At 39.1% G+C, this 22,351-nt stretch overlaps 1 protein-coding gene across 10 annotated transcripts in view; it reads right to left on the bottom strand.

The window, feature by feature from the left end:
- Positions 1-324: 324 nt before the first annotated feature.
- The window catches only part of CD44 (CD44 molecule (IN blood group)), a 91,266-nt gene continuing 69,239 nt past the window's right edge, over positions 325-22,351 (bottom strand). For 7 of the 10 annotated variants that reach the window (XM_074230468.1, XM_074230472.1, XM_074230474.1 and 4 more), the window contains 6 exons: positions 20,192-20,284; positions 18,533-18,730; positions 14,957-15,004; positions 10,331-10,411; positions 7,469-7,547; positions 325-2,842 (listed from right to left, as the gene is read on the bottom strand). In XM_074230468.1, the coding sequence (XP_074086569.1) occupies positions 2,629-2,842; positions 7,469-7,547; positions 10,331-10,411; positions 14,957-15,004; positions 18,533-18,730; positions 20,192-20,284 (713 nt within the window). In that variant the 3' untranslated portion in view covers positions 325-2,628. The remainder of the gene's footprint in view (positions 2,843-7,468; positions 7,548-10,330; positions 10,412-14,956; positions 15,005-18,532; positions 18,731-20,191; positions 20,285-22,351) is intronic. The other 3 variants (XM_074230470.1, XM_074230469.1, XM_074230476.1) reach the window with 3 other exon arrangements.

Raw genomic sequence — 22,351 nt, 5'->3', positions numbered from 1 at the left:
CTCCACAAGCTTAGATGAAAAGAAAATCTTTATTTTCACTGACCTCTTCCTGAACTTTCTTTCTATTTTGTATTTAGATAACAAACATTCTGAGAAGGGATCCATAAGCTTTACCAGACCACCAGTGGTTAAGACCAGAAAAGGTAAAAAGATCTTTAAGATTAGAGTTACTCCTCAATTTTTTTCCTCTTTCTATCACACCAAAATATCTTCTTCACTGTTCCCAACAATGATAGGATCAAATTCTTTTCTGGAATAAACTTGGAAAATTAGTTTTGTAACCTTAGCTTGGAACCTGGGCACAAAATGTTGTGTGTATGTATGTGTGTGTGTGTGTGTGTGTGTGTGTGTGTGTGTGTGTGTGTGTGTGTGTTTCTCTGAGCAGGAGACAGTTTTGCCCTACAAAAACTAAGGTTTTTCCTGTTCCCCAAAGAAATCACTTTAGCTGACCATATTGTTTGGATGGCAGTGAGTTTGAGCAGGATTGACAAATCAGAGACTAATTGAAATTAGGATTTAGGAGCCTAGAGAATAATTCTTAAGCTACAAGTGCCCACATCCTGAAGTTCCTTGAGTCAAATTAGTCTAAATCTGATGGAAACTATGCAAGAACAACCAGAGCAGCTGGAAAATCATTTTTTTGCTTTTCGGAATGATCACAGGAGAGAAATAAAGGGCATCCTTATCATGAAATGATGTTTCATTGGTTAGAAACTTAAAAGAAAATAACCTAGAGTTGGGTCTGGACCCATGAGAGAGGCAGGAGAAGTAAAAAAAGAATGTTTTCCCAAGTCCCTAGTATGGGACTGGTCATCTTATCCTTTATTTATCTGCCAAAGAAGACTTATTTAGAGTAGGCATTTTGTGAATAAGGCCCTAACTGACATTTGTACTGAAAGTTTCTTTGTCTCATAAATGTTGCTTAATGAATAGAGTAGGAACCAATTTTCTCCCTGCCACATGGCTCCATTGGCACCAGGACACAAAAAGAGGATTTGCTTTTATAGACCCACGTTATGAATTTGGTGGCTCATTTTAAGTGGACTTGAGAAGTTGTGAAAATCTATTTCAGCTGCTGGGAGCCATGGAAGAGGAGAAGGGAGCCAGGACAGACTTAGGGAGCTAAGTGATACATGGATTTGGAGTCTTCCTAGGACCAAGAATGGAGGAAAGAGCCATTAACTCTTTCAGGGTTCTAAGCAAGCCAATTTACCTTCTCCTCTGTAAAATGGGACAGGGAAGGTTTGGCAAGATGACTTTTCAGGACAACTCTGACTCTGTTTATAATGTAAACCTGAAACAACTCTGACCTGCCATGGGCAAAATGGATTCCACTGTCTTGTTAAAATAAAAATAAATACACTAATAAAAAGCACTTGCACAGGATCCCTTCCCCTTTTCCACCCCCACCCCTCCCCCCAAGCAAACAATTAAAATTAAAAAACCCTGTTCCATTTTCCAAGTTGGATAGTGACTATTTACATCCTCTTTCCTTTTCATCCTCTTGTTCTGTTCTGAGGGTGAAGGGGCAAGGGTTGATTGATTTTCCTGGGTCAGGGTTCAAAAAGAGCATCAAATGAGCTGGCAATCCCCTGCCTGTCACCTCAGCAAGTGGTATGTCATATCTATTTCATGGCATTTTAAAGTTACCTTCAGGTAACAGAATTGGTGGGAATTAGGACATTAATGAGTGCCAAGCCTCTGAAAATTACAGTTCTGGGAGAGTAGGGCTTCTTAGACCTCAGAGAAACAATACTGATATCTTTTTTGATTTCTTATGAGATTTGTCTGAGTTTATGGATGCTACTTGTAAGAAGATTCAGGGATAGCTTTGGTTGGCCTTCTGATCTACCCAGGGAGAGCTTTACTAAAGGAGAATAGCATAGATGAGTCTGGTGACCTAAATACAGATATTTAGCCTTTTTTTTCTTCTCTAACAAATGCATTCTGATCAATGGACCTCCGGGGCTGGGCTTGTCAAAACAGAGTTAAATAGTTTATTAGAGATAAATAGCTTCACCCTCCAGGCATGGCCCATGAGCCTTAGCAACTTTCCAGAGTGGCAGGCCTTATGTGGATGGGTAACCAGAACATCTGTGAAAACTTAAATCACCTAGAATATTGGGAGTAGTGTTCCCATCCCTGCCCAATAAGACTTGCCTGGTTTCGCTTTGATTTTTCCTTCGAATCATTCATCTCCCTTCCCTTTGAACCTCTTTACACTTAGGAAATGTTATTTGCAAAGATTCTGAAGGTAGAACGGAGGTGGAGAGATTGAAGGAGATGGGAGAGAGTGGAAGGGGATAGAAATGAATAGAAGGGTAGGAAAAGATGAAATGTATCTTTGTTCAAGCTAGCAGCCCCCCCACAACAAACCACAGCTGATGGGAGCCCTCCTGGCAGGAACTGGTATCATCAAATTCATATTCAACAATGTTGATTTTGGTAACTTGGGTTTGACTTAAAAAAACAACCTAAGGACAAAAACAAAACCCAAAGAATAAGAAAAAAAAATTGATTTTCAAAAAGCCAACATGACTATCAGTAGCACTTTGCATGGGAGTTAGTCCCAGTTCCACGTAATGGTGATGTCCCCAACTCTCATTTGACAAGCAGGCCTGGCTGGTCTTATACTCCAATCTTCATATCCACGTTCTGCAGGTTCCGGGTCTCATCAGCCGTCATACACTCGTCTTGTCCTATTTGGCCATCAGATGACTCTTTGTTCACCAGATGTACCATCTCCTGAGACTTGCTGGCATCACCATTCAGTCCAGGGGTCTTCTTGTCATCCACGGCTCCATTACCACTGTTAATCACCAGTTTCTTCTTTTGTCCACACCTAGTCAAAAGAAAATTAACATAAGAGATCTGTGGATCTGAAGAGAGGGCAGTCCAGGAGAGAGGGCAACCAAGGAGTGAGAGCCACTTGTTCTACCATTGCCCCAACTTCTAGTCCAATTCAAGTAACTATGTGTACATAGAAGTGATAAAACTGCATTTCATTTTTTCAAACAAGAGTCATTTACACAAGGTTGGTAAGTTACTCTAAATAGAAGATTTTTAATGTAAATACCACTCACTCAGCCTTGATAACATAGATCAAAAACTGGCAGCTAGTGGTACTGTGATACAGTAAGGGCAAATGAACTAAGTTCAAATCTGGCCTTAGACACTTGCTAATTCTGTGACCTTGGGCAAGTCATTTGAGCCTGTTTGTCTCAGTTTCCTCATCTGTAAAATGAGGTGTTTAAAGAAATATCAAACTATCCCACCATTTTTGTTAAGAAAACCCCAAATGAGGTCAGGTAGAGTCAGACACAACTGAAATGACTGAACAACCATCCAATATCATCATTTTGCAGATTAGAAAAATGGGTCTTGCCAAGTGACTTGCTTGAGGCGGTAAATGGCAAAGTCCAGATTTGAACTCAGATCCTTGTGGGCTTCAAATCCAACACTCATCATTGTACCATATTATGGTCTCAGCTTTATAGAGTGTTCCTGGGAACCAAGGGGTTGTTAGCATTTTATAGACAAGCACACTGGAGTGAAGAGAGATGTAATCCAGGATTTCCATAGTGAATAAGTATCTGATTCAGGATTTGAACCTAGATCCTGTGACTCTTCAACTTAGCATGTATTCTGTTGTGTCACAGCATCCTTTTCAAAGTGCCGTCACAAACAACTGCCCTGTGTAAAGGGAAAGACCTGTATCTTGTCCCCCTGTAGAGTACATCTTGTTGCCACACTTCACTGACTACTATGGTATTACTACTACTACTACTACTACTACTACTACTACTACTACTACTACTACTGCTACTGCTACTACTACTACTACTACTACTACTACTACTACTACTACTACTACTACTACTACCACTATGCTTCTTCTTTCTCATGTAAAAGATTGGGGGAAGCTTGGTGGTGCAGTGGAGAGAACACTGGTCCTAGAGTTAGGAGGACCTGAGTTCAAATCCAACTTCAGACCCTTAATGATTACCTAGCTGTGTGCCTCAGGCAAGTCACTTAACCCCATTGCCTTAAATAAAAATTTTAAAATGGTAAAAAAGAAAAACACTGTTCCGTGCATACGAGGTGGATAGCATTGTATATTTGTTTCCTCATGGTCTCCAATTATACTTAATTGTGTCTATTATATCCTTCCCTTGAAGGTTAGGATTGCTTTATTTTGATCTTTGGATCTCCAATGCTTAGCATGGTACTTCACAATTACTAAATAACTGTTGAGTGGAATGAATTCCTCCATTAGAGATGAGAAACTGTAACCACTAACTAGATAACCAGTCTTCTTGGCTTCTGGGAATCCGACCATCAAGGGGTGTGAGAGGAAGATGAGGAAACATCAGCACTTAGCTTATTATGTGTTTGTTGACTGATGAACAATGGAAAAAGCATTGACTTTTCTGATCTGTAAAATCAGGGAGCTTTAGTGGATGACTTTGGACTAGCTAGTCTTTTGAGATTTCTTCTAGCTCGAAGACCAAGAATCTAGAAAATTCATCTCAGATACAAAAAGGATTATTGAGGTCTATTAAAGCTCAGTCAATCCCCAGTCAGGGAACTGAAATGAGACTGACTCTTCTGTGTTGACTAGAATATGAAGACCCCAGCCAGTAAGAAAGACCTAGAGGAGAGAAGAGAAGGAAAAACCTGGAAAGAGAGAAGAAAGGGAAAGACCCAAGAAGGAGAGAGGGAAAGAGGAAAAGACCTAAAGGGAGAGAGGGAGAGGGAGAGAAGAAGAGAGGGAGAGAAGGAGGAGAGAGGGAAAGGCCTAAAGGGAGAGAGGGAGAGGGAGAGAAGAAGAGAGGGAGAGAAGGAGGAGGAGAGAGGGAAAGGCCTAAAGGGAGAGAGGGAGAGAGAGAATGGGAGAAGGACAGACAGGGAGAAAGAGGGAGGAGGAGAGGCAGAGACATAACGAGAGAGAAGAGGAGATACAGAGAGACGGACAGAAACACAGAAAACAGAGAGAAAGAGAGAAGCCATTAAAAAAAAAAAAAGAATGATAAGGAGCTGGGTCCTTTTAGAAGGGAGTTGAGCTTCTATAGACTCACCCAGCCAACTCTGTTAACTGCCCTTCGGTTACAATGGCAAATCTGTTCTCAATTATCAAGTACATGGTAATTCACAGCACCCAGGCGGCCCCATTCCCAGCAAGTTGCCCAGGATCCAGCCTATCTCTGTTTGTCGGTTGCCATGACAAATGACTTCATTTGGAGGACCGGGAAAGAAACAAAGGGGAGGTCTTCCCCTCCCCTCCTCTCTCTCCCTTTTTTCCCTTTCTCTCTCCCTTTCTCCTTTTCCCTCTATACCTCCATCTCTCTCCCTCTGTCTCTCTTCCTCTCTCTCTCTCTCTCTCTCTCTCTCTCTCTCTCTCTCTCTCTCTCTCTCTCTCTCTCTCTGTCTCTCTCTCTGTCTCTGTCTCTCTTCCTTTTTCCCCTTTCTCCTTTTCCCTCTCTACCTCCATCTCTCTCCCTCTGTCTCTCCCTGTCTCTCTGTCTCTCCATCTCTCTCTCTCTCTCTCTCTCTCTCTCTCTCTCTCTCTCTCTCTCTCTCAGACACAATAGCAGTGGAGTCCTGATTTCTCCTTCCATAATGAGCAGCCACCAGCTGTTCTAAGGAACCCTTGGGATGGAGGTCACCCTTGAACTTGACCACATGCTCAGCACTTCAGCTCTGCCACTCCTTTCCTAATGCCAGCAGAGAATGGCTTGCTGAAACCTGAGCAGGAGTAGAGACCACATACCCTGAGAATTTGGCCAGTGGCTAGGGTTCAAACAATGAGAAATCTAATTTTTCAAAATAACTCTGTTAAAAAAAAAAGGATCATGATTTCTTGTTTATCCATCCAAACACTTCCTCTCCATATCTTCATTTCTCTCTAGGAGGGGTGTGTGTGTGTGTGTGTGTGTGTGTGTGTGTGTGTGTGTGTGTGTGTGTGTTTAAACCAGTTTTGCTTTCTTCTAATTCAAAACTACTTGAGGATAGGGTTTACCTCATATCTGTATTAGTCATTGTCTCCCCTGGCACAGTATCTGATAAATATTAATAGCCAGTTCTCATACAGTGACTCAGGGTTTGTAAAGTGTTTTACAAATATTTTCTCCTCTCACTCTCACAACAACCATGAGACATAAGTTCTATGATCATCCCCATTTTGCCAATGAGTAAACTGAGGCAGGCAGTGGTTAAAAGACTTATCTAGGCTCAGACAGCTAGTGAATGTCTTTGGTCAGACTTGAATTGGGGTCTTTCTGACTCCATTTATCCACTTAACTGCCTCATAGTAGTAGCCAATTAATAATTATTGAGTGATTGATTAGCCAATTGGCTAATCAAAAGTATTTACAAAATACTTCCCCACCACAATCAATCCCCATCAGGTAAGTAATGAAAGCAATATTGTCCTTATTTTATAGATGAGGAAATAGAGCTACAAGAGACACTTCATGACTTCTCCAAGATCTGAACTCAGGTCTCACAGATTTCAAGTCTAGCATTCTTTCTAACCCTTCTCCCACTTACCCCCCCCCCTTTCATTCTCTAATGACCAAACATAAGTGATATAGCTCCTTTCAAAAGTGTGTGGATTTGGAGCTCATCTAGTCCAAGATCATTTTATAGATGAGGAAACTGAGGCCCAAGGAGTTAAAGTGACTTGTCCTAAATCCCATTCATCTTAAAGGTAGCACAGTGGATAGAGCAATGGGCATGGAGTGAAGAAGACCAGATCCAAATGCAACCCTAGCTGTGAGACCCAAGGAAAGTCACTCAACCTCTGTTTGCCTCAATTTTTCCATAGAATGGAAAAGCATCTAATTTCCCAGGTTGTGAGAATAAAATGAGATAGCTCTTAAATTTTATTTTATTTTGGGGGGGGTGGCAAGGCAATGGGGATAAGTGACTTGCCCAAGGTCACACAGCTAGGTAATTATGAAGTGTCTGAGGCCGAATTTGAACTCAGGTACTGCTGATTCCAGGGCCGGTGTTCTATCCACTGCACCACCTAGCCGCCCCAAGCTCTTAGATTTTAAAGAACTATATAAATGCTAACTTTTGTATCATCATCTTTAGTAGTAGTGGTATTACAAGTAGATCATCATCTAGCCTAGACCATCTGCGCCACTGAGAACATTTCTAGCTTCTTTAGAGATGTTTATCCAAAATCTCTCTAGGATAAGAGACTCGGGAATCTGCGAGCATTTCACAGTCTTACGCCACAGGGAAGTTCTCCCTTCTCTCAAACTTCAATCATTCCAGCAACATCTCAAGTCATTTGATTTAGAAATAATGCCCTTCTTGCCCACTAAAGTATCCTTTAAGAATTTTTTTTTAAAAATTTAAGAATTCAAAATTTTTCCTTTCCTTCAAGACAGAAGCCTTTAAAATAGGTCATTGAATGACAAGTCCCTCCACAAAGTGAAAAAATGACGGAGTGCCTTACCTTCTCCGGCTGTTGACAGCGATGCAGACGGCCAGGATCAGAGCCAGGGCCAAGAGAGCAGAGAGAATAATCAGCCATTCTGGTGAGGTGAGCCAAGACACAAGTGTGAGTTAGGATGGGCTTGAAATGGACCTCACCTCATCAAATTTAACAAGATCCTCTGTAATATGACAGGGGCTAAGAGAGACCGGTGATGCTAGGGGTTGTGATCTAGTATTTCAAAGAAACTTTCTATGCATTCTCTTATCTGAAGGCAAATTATTATTATTATTATTTTTTTTTTTTTTTAGGTTTTTGCAAGGCAAACGGGGTTAAGTGGCTTGGCCAAGGCCACACAGCTAGGTCATTATTAAGTGTCTGAGGCCGGATTTGAACCCAGGTACTCCTGACTCCAGGGCTGGTGCTTTATCCACTGCACCATCTAACTGCCCCCTCTGAAGGCAAATTATAACAAGCTTTGGTTTGTAAACTGGATTAAATTGAGCAGACACACCATTCGTTTAATTTTTCCATTGGCCAGGAGGTTTCCCAGGTCTTAAGGGCTCAGAGATTGGATAGATTATAGCTCTTTAGCTGAAAGAAACACAGGAGGTCATTTAGTACAATCCCCCAATTTACACAAATGAAAGGAAATGACTTGCTCAAGGGCATTGACCTCCAAAGAGTATGTAATAGATTCAGGATGAGATATATAGAATGAGATACACTTTTTGGACATGGTCAGTGTAGGAGTCTTTTTCAACACTGATGAGAGGAAATGACTTCCTCAAGGTCACTGCTCTCCAGAGAGGTAATGGACCCCGGATGATCTATACAGACTACTGATATATGTTTTTGGACACAGTCAGCGTAGGAGTCTTTTTTTTCTCACTATGCACAATTCTTCTACCGGAGAGAAAAAAGAAGAGAGGAAATAAATGCTTATTAACTATTTTTTTAAATTTTGAGGCAACACGGTTTAAGTGACTTGTCCAGAGTCACATTGCCAGTAAATATCTCAACTGGATTTGAACTCAGGTTCTTCTGTCTTATAGGCTGGTGCTCTATCGGCAGTAGCCCCTAGCTGCCTCAATACTTATTCATTAAAGAAAACATTATGTGTTTAGATGTGGTATAGGATCCCAGGTCCTCCATCTTTATAGCCATTGATCTTTCCTCGTTAGAAAGCAAACTCCTTGAGAGTAGGAACTGTCTCACCATTTGTATTACTGTTCCCAGGGCCTAGCAGCACCACCTGGTAGGTGATTGCTAAATGCTCAGTAACTAACAGATCAGATTAATTAGAATACCAACTCAGTAAAAAATAATCATGAAAGATTTCTTCTTTTATTCTTTTCTTTAAAGATGTCTTGGGGAGGGATAGGAGAGAAAGGGGTCAAGATTTTTAGGAGGCAGTCAGGGAGGTTGTGGGGAAAGGGTAGGGGTAGCCTTAAGCTTGGTCCTTTTTAAAAAAAATTTTTGTCTCTTTCTCTTGCACTGACATGTACATGACTCACTGAATGCCCAAGTCATGGTGAATTATTTCTTTAAACAATATAATGTGCTTACCACCCCCAAACCCTTGAGGGGCTCTGACTTCTGGCTGAGTTCAGACAAACTGATACTACTGGGAGAAATGTCACTATCTTCTTTAGTTTTTCCCAGTAGAGCGAGTTATGAGCCCTCAAGGGGTTGATCCATGGAGAGATTTCAAGAGGTCCATGAACTTGGACAAGAAAAAAATGCTTACTAACCTTTCACTAAAATTCAGTATTTCTTTCAATTATGAATTTTTAAAAATATTCTGAGAAATCTCTGAAAGGGGTCTATGTCACACAAAAATCCTTAAGACCCCTTGTCCTAAAGAGCCATAGTTTCAGCCTTGTCATCTTCCCTGAGACCTTCCCTGTCTAAAACTCTCAATTGCACTCAAAGAGGATGGTTAGATCAAATCTTAAGACCAATTAAATCCCAATGAGAAAAACTTGAATTAGAACCTGAACCAGATTAAAATTCCTGACCTATCATGCAAATGCTGAAGGAAAGTTCCAGTATGAAAACTCCCTCCAGCAAGACAGACCAACAAGTCATCCACTCTTTATGGTCTTAGAGTAGTCTATGGCTCCCAGAGGCTAAGTGGTTTGTCAAGGGGGGTCACATAGCTAGGGTGTGGCAGAGGCTGAGCTTGGACCCAGTTCCTCCTGAAAACATAGCAAGCCCTGTATGCACACTATCATAACACCTCTAATTCAATACTCTAAACCACATCATTAACCACTGCAAACATCTCACCCCCAATCTATTTTTTCTAAGTATGAGTAAACCTTGGGATGACAGAGAGAAATCAAGAAAATCCATTCTCTGAATAGTTCCAAAAACAGCTTTTAATTCTCCCACCCTCTCAGTTTATGCTAATGTTGCCTGAATAAATATATTTGTCAAAATTATGGCTATGGGCAAATTTTTCCAGATCTGGTCCCATCAGTGTCTTCTACAATCTCTTGCCGACTGGCTCACACCTAGGATGACACTTGCAATGATGATGGCACTGTAATGACTTTCTGGTGTTTTCAGGGGTTGAGTTTGATCATAAGTCAATCTGGGCTCATTGGGGAAGGAAAGAAATATTTTCATCCCTTATGTGTCCATCTGAGACCATATGACTTACATCATCCACAAGTTCAGAGGAAGAAATTGGGCCATCTAGCTATAAAGGAACCAACTTTGCTTCCCTTTCTCACAGATTTGAAAGACAATAAGAATGAGCCTTAGTGATCAGTCTTATATAAACCTTTTCAATCATCCCTTCTGTGATCCATCAAGACTGAGAGGTTTTGTGAGGCTCTTCATAAGAGAATCTGCCTTCTCTAAGCTGGAGCTTACCTGGAATTTTGGGCCTCCGTTTCTGGTTAGGAATTTGTTCAGACGGTTCTCTGTTTCCATCAGGGGATGAAGTTGTAAGTTCTAGAAAAGAAAAAGAAGCATTTTACCTTCACACCCATGAAAACAGTCATCAAGGCATTCTTCCTTGACCATGAACTCATCCCAGACCATACAAGAAAAAAAGCTAACCTTTTACTATTTTACGGAGATCACACTAAAAATACTGATAGATTTGGGGTATCCCATCTGAGGTAATATCTCCCCAAGCATAACTATTTCCTTTGCTTTCAGTTTAATTAACACTGAACTTTTTGAGACAGCATTCCCTCTTCCTAGCAAAAGAAGAAAAACTCTCAATTGCACCCAGGATCCTCTGGGGAATTCTAGAAGCATTAGACCATAGACCATAGTGCTTCCTCCAATTACTTTTCTTCCCCCTCTTCCTAAAACTCCAACTTTGTTATTTCAGTCAATTCAATGTATAAATGTAGTCCTAGAATGTCAGAACTGGAAGGGACCTTAGGGGTCAGCTAATTTAGCTAACTCATTTTTTTTGGTTTGTTTTTGCAAGGCAATGGGGTTAAGTGACTTTCCCAAGGTCACACAGCCAGATAATTATTAAGTGTCTGAGGTCAGATTTAAATTCAGGTCCTCCTGACTTTAGGGCCAGTGCTCTATCCACTGAGCAACCTAGCTGCCCCCTTAACTCATTTTACAGATGATGAAACCAAGGGCTCCAGAGGAAGGTAACTCTCGTGACCCAAGATCCTACAAGTAACAAATAACAGAATTGGGTTTTGAACCCAGATCCTCCAGAGTCCAATTTGAAGCTCCTCCTTTCTATTAATTTTATTTTTCTTGCGAGGCAATGGGGTTAAGTGACTTGCCCAAGGGCATACAGCTAAGTAATTGTTAAGTGTTTGAGGTTGGATTTGAACTCAGGTCCTCCTGATTCCAGGTTGGTGCTCTATCCACCGCACCATCTGGCTGCCCAGACGAGACATTTATTTCTAATGGATGGAGTGTTAGATTTAAAGTCAGAAAGGTAGGAATTCAAGGTTTGCCTAAGAAATTTAGCCTCCTTCAGCCTCGGTTTCCTGATCTTCAAAATGGGGATAATAATCATAATAGAAACTATATCCCAGGGATATGATGATGATGACAAAACAAGTCAATACGTGAAATTCTTTGCAAATTTTAAAGAATTAGTTTATGTCACTAGTAGCCATGATGATGGTAATTAATGATGGCGCCACTGCTCTGCTACAGCCTCTGGGCCTCGGCATCTTCCCTGAGACCAACCCTGTCTAAGTATTGCCCTGGCCCTTCCAAATGTATTGAATTGAGCACAAGCACCATCCCTCCTCTTATCTGGCACCTCCCCCAATTAAGTGTAAGCTTCTTGAGAAAAGTGACTGTCTGGATTTTCTTACTTTGCCCTGGATCTTGCAAGAGTGTTAAACACACAATCCAATCTATTCCTTGGAGGCAGGTAGAGGATGCCAAGGGGCAGAGAGCACTAGACATGAAATCAGAAAGACCCAAGTTCAAATCCAGCCTCTCATACTAGTTGTGTGACCCAAGCAAGTCACTTAACCTCTGTTTGCCTCAGTCTCCTCATATGTAAAATGAAGATAATAATAATTCCCAGGGTTATTGTGAGTATCAAAAGAGATTTTTTAAAGTGTTTAGTGTGATGTCTAGCATACGGTAGAGTCTTAATAAATACTGATTCCCTTTCCTCCTCCTTCCCTTCTTCAGAGGAAACAAAGATATGATAAATGTAATAAATATATTGCTAATGTAATTAATATCAATATAATAAATATTAAGTATATCATTTAAATATAATTTATTATATATTGTATTTACATATGATATATAATAAATATATTCTAATTAAAATTTGAAAAAATAATAATTGATATAAATATATTGAATGTAGTTTAAATATAGTTAAATTAAATCAAAATATTATAAAATATATGAATTTTTTAAAAGCTCAAAATGGTGATTTTGGCCCTCTTCACGTATAAAGGACAGCCACTAATTCTACCAAATACTGAGCAATTGTTCCTTGTCCTCAACTCTTCATCGAACCCATTTCCATAGATTCATGAAGCCCACCCCAACTTGTACATGGAATTTATCTCATTCTGGGCTCCACACTTTCTTCCATCAACACTCAGGTTTGTGTCTCCTCCATGAAATCTTCCTTGGCCAATAAATCAATCAAATATTTATTATGCTTCTACTAAGTGTCAGACCTTGATTGCTGACATTGATCACACACACACACACACACACACACACACACACACACACACACACACACAGTTATCTTGTTTTCTCCTTCAGTAATTTTCAATCAATCAATCCTTACTGGCATACCCAATGCTTCTCTCTCATCTACTTAGTACATGTTCTCTTTTTAAGGGCAGAGGCTATTTTTTGTTTTGTTTTTGTATCTACAATTTAGCAGATTTGTCAAATTCCCATTGAATCCTCCACTTTGTTTCTGAAATACAACTTTCTTACTATAAGACACAAGTCAAAACAAGAGATTTATGTTTTAATATTTCAAATTCTTTTCCAGCTTGGATTTGTTGTGATTTCTATAGCATCCAATCTGCTTGTAGTGGGTAGCAAAAACTTTGATTTCATTTGAGAGGTGGGTCACTGGATAAGTGGGACTATAACTGAGTGCAGCCTGCCTCATGATTTCAATGAACTCTTCCTTTTTCCCAAACTCCATCAGCAAGACTTGCCAAGTTTCCCCTTTCCCAAGGTCAGGTGGTAAGAAAGATTATATAGCACTGTGCTGATTGACTCTCAAATATGGGAGGATACAGAATTATCTCTCTTTGATAGGATAAAAACTGAATCTGAATAATTATGCAAATAGGGCTTAAAAATGCTTTCTACCAATAGGCTAGATACTCACAGAAAGATTGTGAGCCCAACTATCCAGCCATTACTTAATGGGCCAGGAGGTTGGGACTGAGGGACTAAGATAAAAGAGGTCTGCATGCCTCCCAGAGCTGTAATTCATGCTCTTCTTGAGAAGAACAAATATATTCCTTTTCTGATCTGCAGTTAGAGTCTTCTGATTATTCTGTTTAAGGAGAACCAATGCTGAAACACACGCTTCTGGTCCTACACATAGAGGTGCAAAATGTTGTAAAACTGACATATGTGGTCATTCTATTGGATGGTTTTTGCTTAACTTTTTTTTTGGTGAGGCAATGGAATTAAGTGACTTATCCAAGGACACAATTAATAAGTATGAAGTGTCTGAGAATGGATTTGAACTCAGGTCCTCTTGACTTCAGAGGGTTGCTCTATTCACTGCATTGTTAGCTGCCCCTAAGCTTTTTTTTTTAATTATAAGAAAAGATTCACTGGGTTTCCCCCTCGTTTGTTTGTTTGTTTTTAGATGTTTTTATATCCTAAGACGACAGTTCTAGAAGTAAAAGAAGACATCAACAAGCATTTTCTTTCAAGAAAACAACTAGGAAATTCAGTAGAATGGAGAAAATCTTGTGAGATATATTCCGAAAAAAGTGGATCCAAATCCAAATTTCATTTTCTACCTCCTTATCCTTTCATATGCCTCATTCAATTCATATGCCTTCCCCTTTAATGGACAATTATTTGCCAGTATGAGAAAACTCAACATAGAGTTCAAAAGTCATCTGATGAGAAACCAAGGAAATCGCCTAAAGTGGGTTTGAGACTATTCCAGCTCTAGAGTTAGGCTTTTATACAATCTGCAAGTCAGTAGCTTTTACTCCCCTGAAATTTTCCACATCATTTGCAAGCTTTCATCTGTAGGGTGTTCTAGAATGCAAGAAAAACTCACTGGCTCTTCTCAGAGTCTCTCTGACTCAGGTTAGCCTTTGATATTTGAAAGAGAGGAGGAAATTAATGGGGCCTAATCTCACCATTTTGTTTTTCAAAACAACTGCCTCTGGCAAGGAAAGATCTCAGGGTGTGTATTCAGCCAAGTGAAAACCTCAAAGCTGAACAATGGGTGCTTGCAGAGAGAAAGGAACAGACCAGAACAGAGGATGACTCCCACCCAATTGACTTTCACTTGAGGCAAGAACAGAGATAAGGGAAGAGACAAAAACAGGTGTTGCTTCATACCCAGGAGACCAACAAAGTCAAGTTATAGGAGATCATCTGGGAAAGCAGGTTTTCCAATCAGGGGCCCTTGAGTCTGAAATTTGGGAAATACAATCTCTAGGAGGAGAGATAATGCTATAGCAGAGATAACTATCTTCATTCAGCTCTGAGAAAAACATGCCTAGAGTTGCTAAGTTCATAGGTTTATAGAATTTGGAACTGGAAGGGACCTTAGAAGTCTTCTAGTACAAGTACCAAATTTTATAGATCAGGAAACCAAGGCCTGGAGATGTTCACTGTCTCCCCTATTATCACACAGATACTAAGGAACAAAACAGAACTTGAACCCATTCCTAGTCCCACTTTGACTTCAATGACCAGTTTTTCCACTATCTCCTGCAGCCATGCCTTGCAAACCCTGGAGGCTTTATGAAAATAGGAACTATTGCTATTTGCTGTTAGTGTTGCTAGCAAATGATGGAGGCAGTAGAAAGTCACCTGTACCAGCAGGCCGACGGGGTTGACCAGGACGTGAATGATCACCATCTGTCAAGATCAATTAATCACAATTCAGTCATTTGTATTTAAAACATCCCTTGAACCCTCCTCTATTGTTTGACTTCTAGACTCACTGGAAATGGTTAGTCATGATCACTCATTCCTCATTTTCCAGTCCACCAGGTGAGTGGATTTAAGTTTTATGAAATCAAAATTTAGAAAAATCAGACAGCAAGAGTATCCTTAATGGAAACCCAACCACCACCCCTTACAAGCATTTTTGTCCCCAACCCATCAGAAGATTGTGTGACTCAATTTGAGAAGATTGGCGTAATGGAAGGTCAGATCTCTATTGGAAATTACCATATAAAAAGGCATTAGAATAATCAATAGTGTCTAATTAGCATTACCATCTCAAAGTTAGGAACATATAAATAAATAATCCAACAAATAAATGAATGAATCAAACACTTATTAAAGGGAGGGGAAAATCGAGGAAGGTGAGCAGTCATAGAGCTAAGTCAAGAGTTTAAGCCCAGGTTTAATGAATATTTGATTACTGAATTGAAGGTGAGGGACTTTGGTATTGATTTCTATAACAATTAGTTGAAAACAATATTATGAAACATAAAGGTCAGGATCAAAATTTAGTCTTTCCCCATCAGTACTTTAATAATATACTAGAGAAATCTGAAAACAATTCATGCCCAAGAGCTCTGAGACAAAGATTGACAGACACATGGGTTGTAAGAATCAGAATCTTTGGTCCAAAGCATTTTGGGATATAGGCAACAACTTCATAGGCTACATCTCCCAATATCATACTAGAATTATTGTTTAATCATAAAACAATGACCCTCAGAGAACACACTGTGTCATCCCCGTAGATTGCCAAAATCCTGGAAGGCAAGGATTTTCCTGCCTCCCCCCCCCCCTTCTTTTTCTTGGCTTCTTGGTGCCTTAAACATAGTAATTAATCAGCAAGCATTTATTTAGTCCCTGCTCTTTGACAAAGAAGCTGCCATTCTGCACTGGAACATTCCAATATTAATGAAATGATAGCTCTATTAAAAATCATAAAAGGATCATGCACTATATTAGATGGGGGGTTACTAAGAAAAAATTGAATTATACCCAAATAACATTTACTTTTGGATTGGGGAGGATTACAGGCTTCATAAAATAGCTACTACTTTTTGTTCTAGAACAGTGTCTGACATATAATATTTGTTAAAAACATATTTGATTGACTTATTAGTTATCAATATGAATCACGTGGCAACTCCTATCATCACTATTTGTATGTCCAGGGAAATTTGAGAATAGATATATTTATTTCCATCTGTGTATGTATGTATGTATGTGTGGTGTTTACCTTGAAAAACTATGAGCTTATTAAGCACAGGGACTATTTTACACCTAGGACAGTATTTGGCCCATTCAAAATGCTTAATAAATATTTCTTTATTTTTATTCCCAGGATCTAGGAAAGTGACTGACTCATAGTAGACACTTAAAAAATTATTTCCTCATAGATTGGTTTTTATCATTCTGAAGAAAACCAAGTTTCCATTGTATCTTGGGTACAAATTGTCCCAAAGGGCATCATTGCTATAGTTGTCATTAGTCAAATCTATTAAAAATTTAAAATTCACAGAAATGTAGCCATTAACATCACAACTTCCTTACTTTGCCCTCTTAGAAGGACAAACTATTGGAAGAAATGGGTTTTGCATGAGAGTGATTTTGATCACTGAACCAGGATCCAGAATTCAAGGCTTTGTTAGCAATTCTTCTCTATAAAACTTCTCTATAAAACTCTTCACACCACTCCAGACAACAATGATGAATAAATGTGGTTGGGCAATGATCACAGTATGTGAACATTTATGAGTAAGCATTCCATCTGGGAACAATTACACAATATTGATTCTGTATTTCTATTTAAATGATCATTTAAAAAATGCAAACTAAGATACAAATTGACAAATGACCACCCTGCTCCCCTACCCTGAATAAGAAAGATCCAACTCTCTGGCTGGTTCTAGAGAAAATCAATTAATTCCAGATGAATTTCCAAAAATAATAACCAGTAATAAAAAGTCACTGCAATTTTTTTTCCCCAAGGCAATGGGGTTAAGTGACTTGCCCAAGCTCACATGGCTAAGTATTAAGTGTCTGAGGCCACACTTGAACTCAAGTCCTCCTGACTTCCAGGGCCAGTGCTCTCTCTCCACTTCATCATCTAGCTGCCCAATTTTAGTTTTTTAATGGAAAGTATATCAACCAGTGGCAAGGCAAAGGGCTAAAGATGAATCCTAACTTGTTTTGGTGGTTCATCTTATCCTAAAGGTACAACCTCTTAACTTCTCAATTGGTTAGTAGACATCTATTGAGCCCACTCTGTCTTAATTAAAGTACAAGCTTCTAGGGATAGAGAGACAAAAGTAAATTAGTCCCTGCCCTGAAGGAGGTAAAAATGTTTCAAATGTTGGATGAGCAAAAACTTTGGAAAGGAGAATTTCACCCAATATTGGGGGCTTGGGTCAATTCTTTAATTTCCCAAATCTGCTTTCACACTTTCATTCTCCTTTTCTTCAGTTAGTCTCTCATTGAGAACTGAGCAGCAAGACAGGAAAGGAAGTAGATGGCACTAGACTTGAACATCAGCTAAGTCTTTTATTGTGGGGTTTTTGTTTTGTTTTGTTTTGTTTTGTTTTTGCTGAATCACTTAACAGAGATGAAAACCTCTAATTAGTAAGACACAATGCAGATCTTTCAGAAATGCTCATGAGATCCACCATCACCAAAAAAAAAAAAAAAGATTGACACACTAGCCCACCACCAAAAATACTAATAATCTATTTGCCGCCACCACAAAGGGAAGACTCTTTGGAGGCAGAACCACAGTTTCATGTAGAGTGAAGTCAGAAAGAATCAAGAGAGAAAAGGAAGTGTGTATCACAGGGTCAACACAAAGACACCAAAATGGCTCTCAAGGGTTAAGAAAGGAAATCTTGTATGATTGAACTGATTGGTGATCAACTTAAGCATGCATTTCTACAGAGTTTTCGAGAGAACCCCATCTCATAAACCAGACTAGGAAGTAAGTGGCATGAGGATTATTATTCCCTTTTTATAGAAGGGGAAATAAAAGTTGAGAGAAATCAAACTATTCAACATTTCTAATAAGCAGCAAAAGTAAGCATTTGAAATGACTCAGTTTCAACCTAAGATATCAAAGTCCTCCTCTGATTTCACAAGGTTTAATCATAATCTAATTATAACCATTATATGCAGGATCCTTAGAGCAGGGCCCCTTAACCTTGAGTCTGTAAACTTTAAAGATAGATAGATAGATGATAGATAGATAGATAGATAGATAGATAGATAGATAGATAGATAGACAGACTATACTTTAATATAATTGGTTTCCTTTGCAATCATGTGTTTTGTTTTATGCATTTTAAAACATTGTTTTGAGAAGAGATCCAAAGACTTGATCAAACTTCCATAAGAGTTCATGACATAAAAAAAAAAAAGGTTAAGAGAATCTCTGAAGATAAAGGAAATTACCTGAAGGATTATGTGCATTATCAGAAGTAAAACCTCCCAGAATAGTTGACTCAGTAACTACTGGCAACTCAGTACTCAAGGGGGTTACCGAGGAGTGGGCTGTGTTCGCATTTGTATCTGGAAAATGATCAGAAGAATCTCCGACAATAGTTGAATCTTCAGGAAGTCTTCCATCTTCTAATCCATCATCTTTATCTGCTGCAAGGTGGAATCAGTTGTAACCTCAACCTCTGTAAGACCACTACCCCATGCACAGAATTCTTAAGTTCTGGATCAAACTTTCTTATTAAGGCCATTGGCAAGGGAACAAAAGACCAGAGAGCAAGTGGCCTTCCTGGGTCAGTATGTTATAAGTATCTTGACCAGTGCTAAGTAGATGGGATTCAGATGAACACATAATTAAGATCATGGGTTTATCAGGGTCAGAAGGAGAAGTAGTTGCATCCTCTAGTCTGTGTGTTCAAATATCATTTAATTTGCTGGAGTTTTGATCTTTGAACCAGATAAAGCACCACATCTAGATTACAATTGAATTCTATTTCAGTATTCTTTTAATGAGGGACAGCTAGGTAGATATAGCACTAGGCTTGGAATCAGATTTGCTTTTCTAAGTTCAAATTTGGCCTCAAGATACTTCCTAGTTGTATGACCCTGGGCAATTCTTGTAACTTGCCTCACTCATCTGTAAACTGAGCTAGAGAAGCAAATGGCAAACCACTGCAGCATCTTTGACAAGGAAATGCCAAATGGGATCCTGAACAGTCATTCACAACGAAACAACAACAAATTCTCTTAATGACATTGAGGGAGAATATATGAGAAAAATTGTGGTTTCATTAAGATGGGATTCCCATTATGGAACTTTTTCCACCCAAGCAAATCACATCCCATTTTGAACTTACTAAAATTATCCCAAGGATCTGTCTGAAACATACAGGCTAAGTAATAGCCCAGGGTCTCATGGTTAGAAGTGATTTGAAATTAGGTCTTTCTGATTCCATACCCAGTACTATAATCACTCTACCACACTGTCTTTAAGAAGTGGACATAGGATGGCATCAAAAAAAGCAACTATATCTTTTTTAAAAAATTTAATTTTAATTTTTTTTAAGCAACCATGTCTTGAATGCATTTCTGCATTTTGGATTCAGCCATGGAGGACTGTAAGAATCCAGTGTTGCTTATCAAATTGTTCTCTCCTTTGGATGAAAATATTATTTTTGAAACACAGGCTATTGTCACCTTCGATTTATGATGACAAACATAGCTGGAATACAGGTCATGTTGGAAACCAGAAAGAGAATTCACTTAAGAGGCAGAGAAAATACAATGTAATTATGACTTTGAGATCATTCTAAATGAAAAATAAACTATTCACTATTGCAAAAACTACAGTGGCATGAGAGATTAATGGATGGGAAATCAACCCTTCCATTTAAGAGAAATATTTTACCTAGGAGGCAATAAGCAGAAAAAGCAGAGAACCATCACCAGAAGCACCTCCATCACAAGATACCACCAGCTCCCATAGCAATATGATGACCAGTTGATTATACTGGTTCCTCCATCATGGACACTTCTCATGCTTTCTATTGATTAATTACTGAAACCAAAGTAATGAATTCACTGAGTAAATCCATTAGAAGTTGTCATTCTTACTGAGAGATGTTGGAGAAGGAGCTGTGGAGTACAAGTAGTCATCTTCCAAACCTGTATGCGGTCTGGAGGTGCTCTGAGGATGATTCTGTTCTGCTAAGATAAGGGATAAATTCAGAGTCAATTGGAAACTTTGGTATAATTCTTCTTAAAAAATGCAGACACAGATGTCCCAGAGGTGAGGAAGAAAAGATAGGCAAGATTGAAACCACTGCTTGTTGAAAATATGCATTAGACCTCTCATTTCCCCAACAACTTAATTCTTCAGTACTGAACAGTTGTAGAGTGAGTTCTACCCCAACTCCCACCTCCAACCCATATCATCTACCCTGAATCAGCCCTGGCCCTGATCACAGAAAACACACAAGAAAACCAACCACCACCAAGGAAAACAGGAAAGGGATCCAAGGTATGATGAAACACAGTTCCTGCCAACAGTCAAGAAGGTATTGCTGCATTCAGGAAGCAAGACTGTAACGGACACAAACACCCCATAGCAGTCATAGATGCCAAATAACCACAAGAGAGGAAGAGAACTCTCAAGCATAATTAATTTATGTGAACTTCAGATGGATTTAATACACAGAAACACATGGTTCAGGAACCTCCTTCCACAGCCACCATCAAGTGGTCACCGGTCAGCTCTCCTCTTGTGTTTCAAATCTTATCCCTGGATGTGGACCAAAGACAGGGCCCTTATCTCTGTGTGTCCATATCAGGTGAGAATTAGAGTTTATCTGAAATAACTTTGAGAGACATTTTCTTTGTGCTTTTCTGTGAAAGGCACTGATCCTTACTAACTATATGACTCTAGACAACTCATTTGACTTTTGCGTACTTCAGCTTCCTCATTAAAAAAACATGGATAATAATAATCTTCCCTCCCAGGCTGGTTATAAAGATCAAATAAGCTAATATTTAGAAAATTTTCCAAACTTTAAAGTGCTGTATAAATATTTGTTCTTATTAGTGCTGTTATTATTAATATATCACCATTATCCTGAGCCACCAACCATACAAAATTTGAAAAATTCATTAATATTCCTCTCCTCTCTCTTCTCCTATATGTCATACCTACAGTGCAAGGTACTGGAGATATAAGGATAAAAAATGAAACAATTCCTGCCCTTAAGAAACTTATAGTCTATTGAAAGATATTCTAAATTTCTAGGCAGAAGAGATACACATAGCCTAATAAGAAAATTAATGCCAATTATTCAAATTAGAAAAGCGATTTTGATCCTGATTTTCCCTGATCTAAGGAGATGGAAAAAGTTCCTGAAATGAAAACCAAAATGAAGGAAGGTCATGGTTAAGACATAATCGCCATTTTATGTGCAATAGGCCAGGGGTGGAATGGAGAGGCATTTCATACGAGTGACTCTCCAAACCAGTTATTGGGCTCAAGTAGAATTTAACAGGGGCAGGAAGTGTTTGCTAATCAATTACACATTACTCCCCTTCATCCACCCTGATTTCCAGATAATTTAGCTGATTGACCCTCAAATTTAGCTGACCCCAAATTTGCATTACATTTCCATGCTTCTGGGTCTTTCCATAGTTTACCCACCATACCTATAATACATTCCCTACTCATTACTAGCCGATTCGTATTATGAATTTCTCCATAAAACCTAGCTTTGGAGTCAAGACCTGAGGTCAGATCTTACTCATTAAAAATCACTTCAAGTGTCACTTCTTTTAAGAGAAAGTCCTTCCTCATCTCTAGAGGATTTAATACGCACACTTTCCTCAAATAATTATCTTTAAATTATTTTGGAAATATAATTCTTTCCTCTTCCCTCCAAAGGAAAGGAAAGGGAGGTTTTTCCTTTGTCCTTATAAGCCCAGTACTTAGGACAGTGTCGGGTTTCCCTAGCTTCCTGCCAGACACAGTTCAAATCACAGCTTTTATGTGAAGATTTTCCCAGTCCCCCCACCCCAGCCACCAGCACCTCTGGGGGATTGCCTCCCACTTACTCAGTATACATCTTATTTGTATTTACTTATGTTTAATTTGAATGTAAGCTCTTTGAGGGGAAGGGTTGATGATTTTGCCTTTCTCTGAATTCCCAGATAAAAAAGTATTTAGGAAAGGTTTATTTGCCTTACTGACTCTTTGGCACACAGTAGGCATTATGAATGTTTTGTTGGATTAAATTT

The sequence above is a fragment of the Macrotis lagotis genome, chromosome 3, assembly GCF_037893015.1.
Source record: "Macrotis lagotis isolate mMagLag1 chromosome 3, bilby.v1.9.chrom.fasta, whole genome shotgun sequence".
Taxonomy (NCBI): Eukaryota; Metazoa; Chordata; class Mammalia; order Peramelemorphia; family Peramelidae; genus Macrotis; species Macrotis lagotis.
The sequence above is the reverse complement of the archived record's forward strand: the minus strand, read 5'-3'. Positions and strand labels throughout refer to the sequence as shown.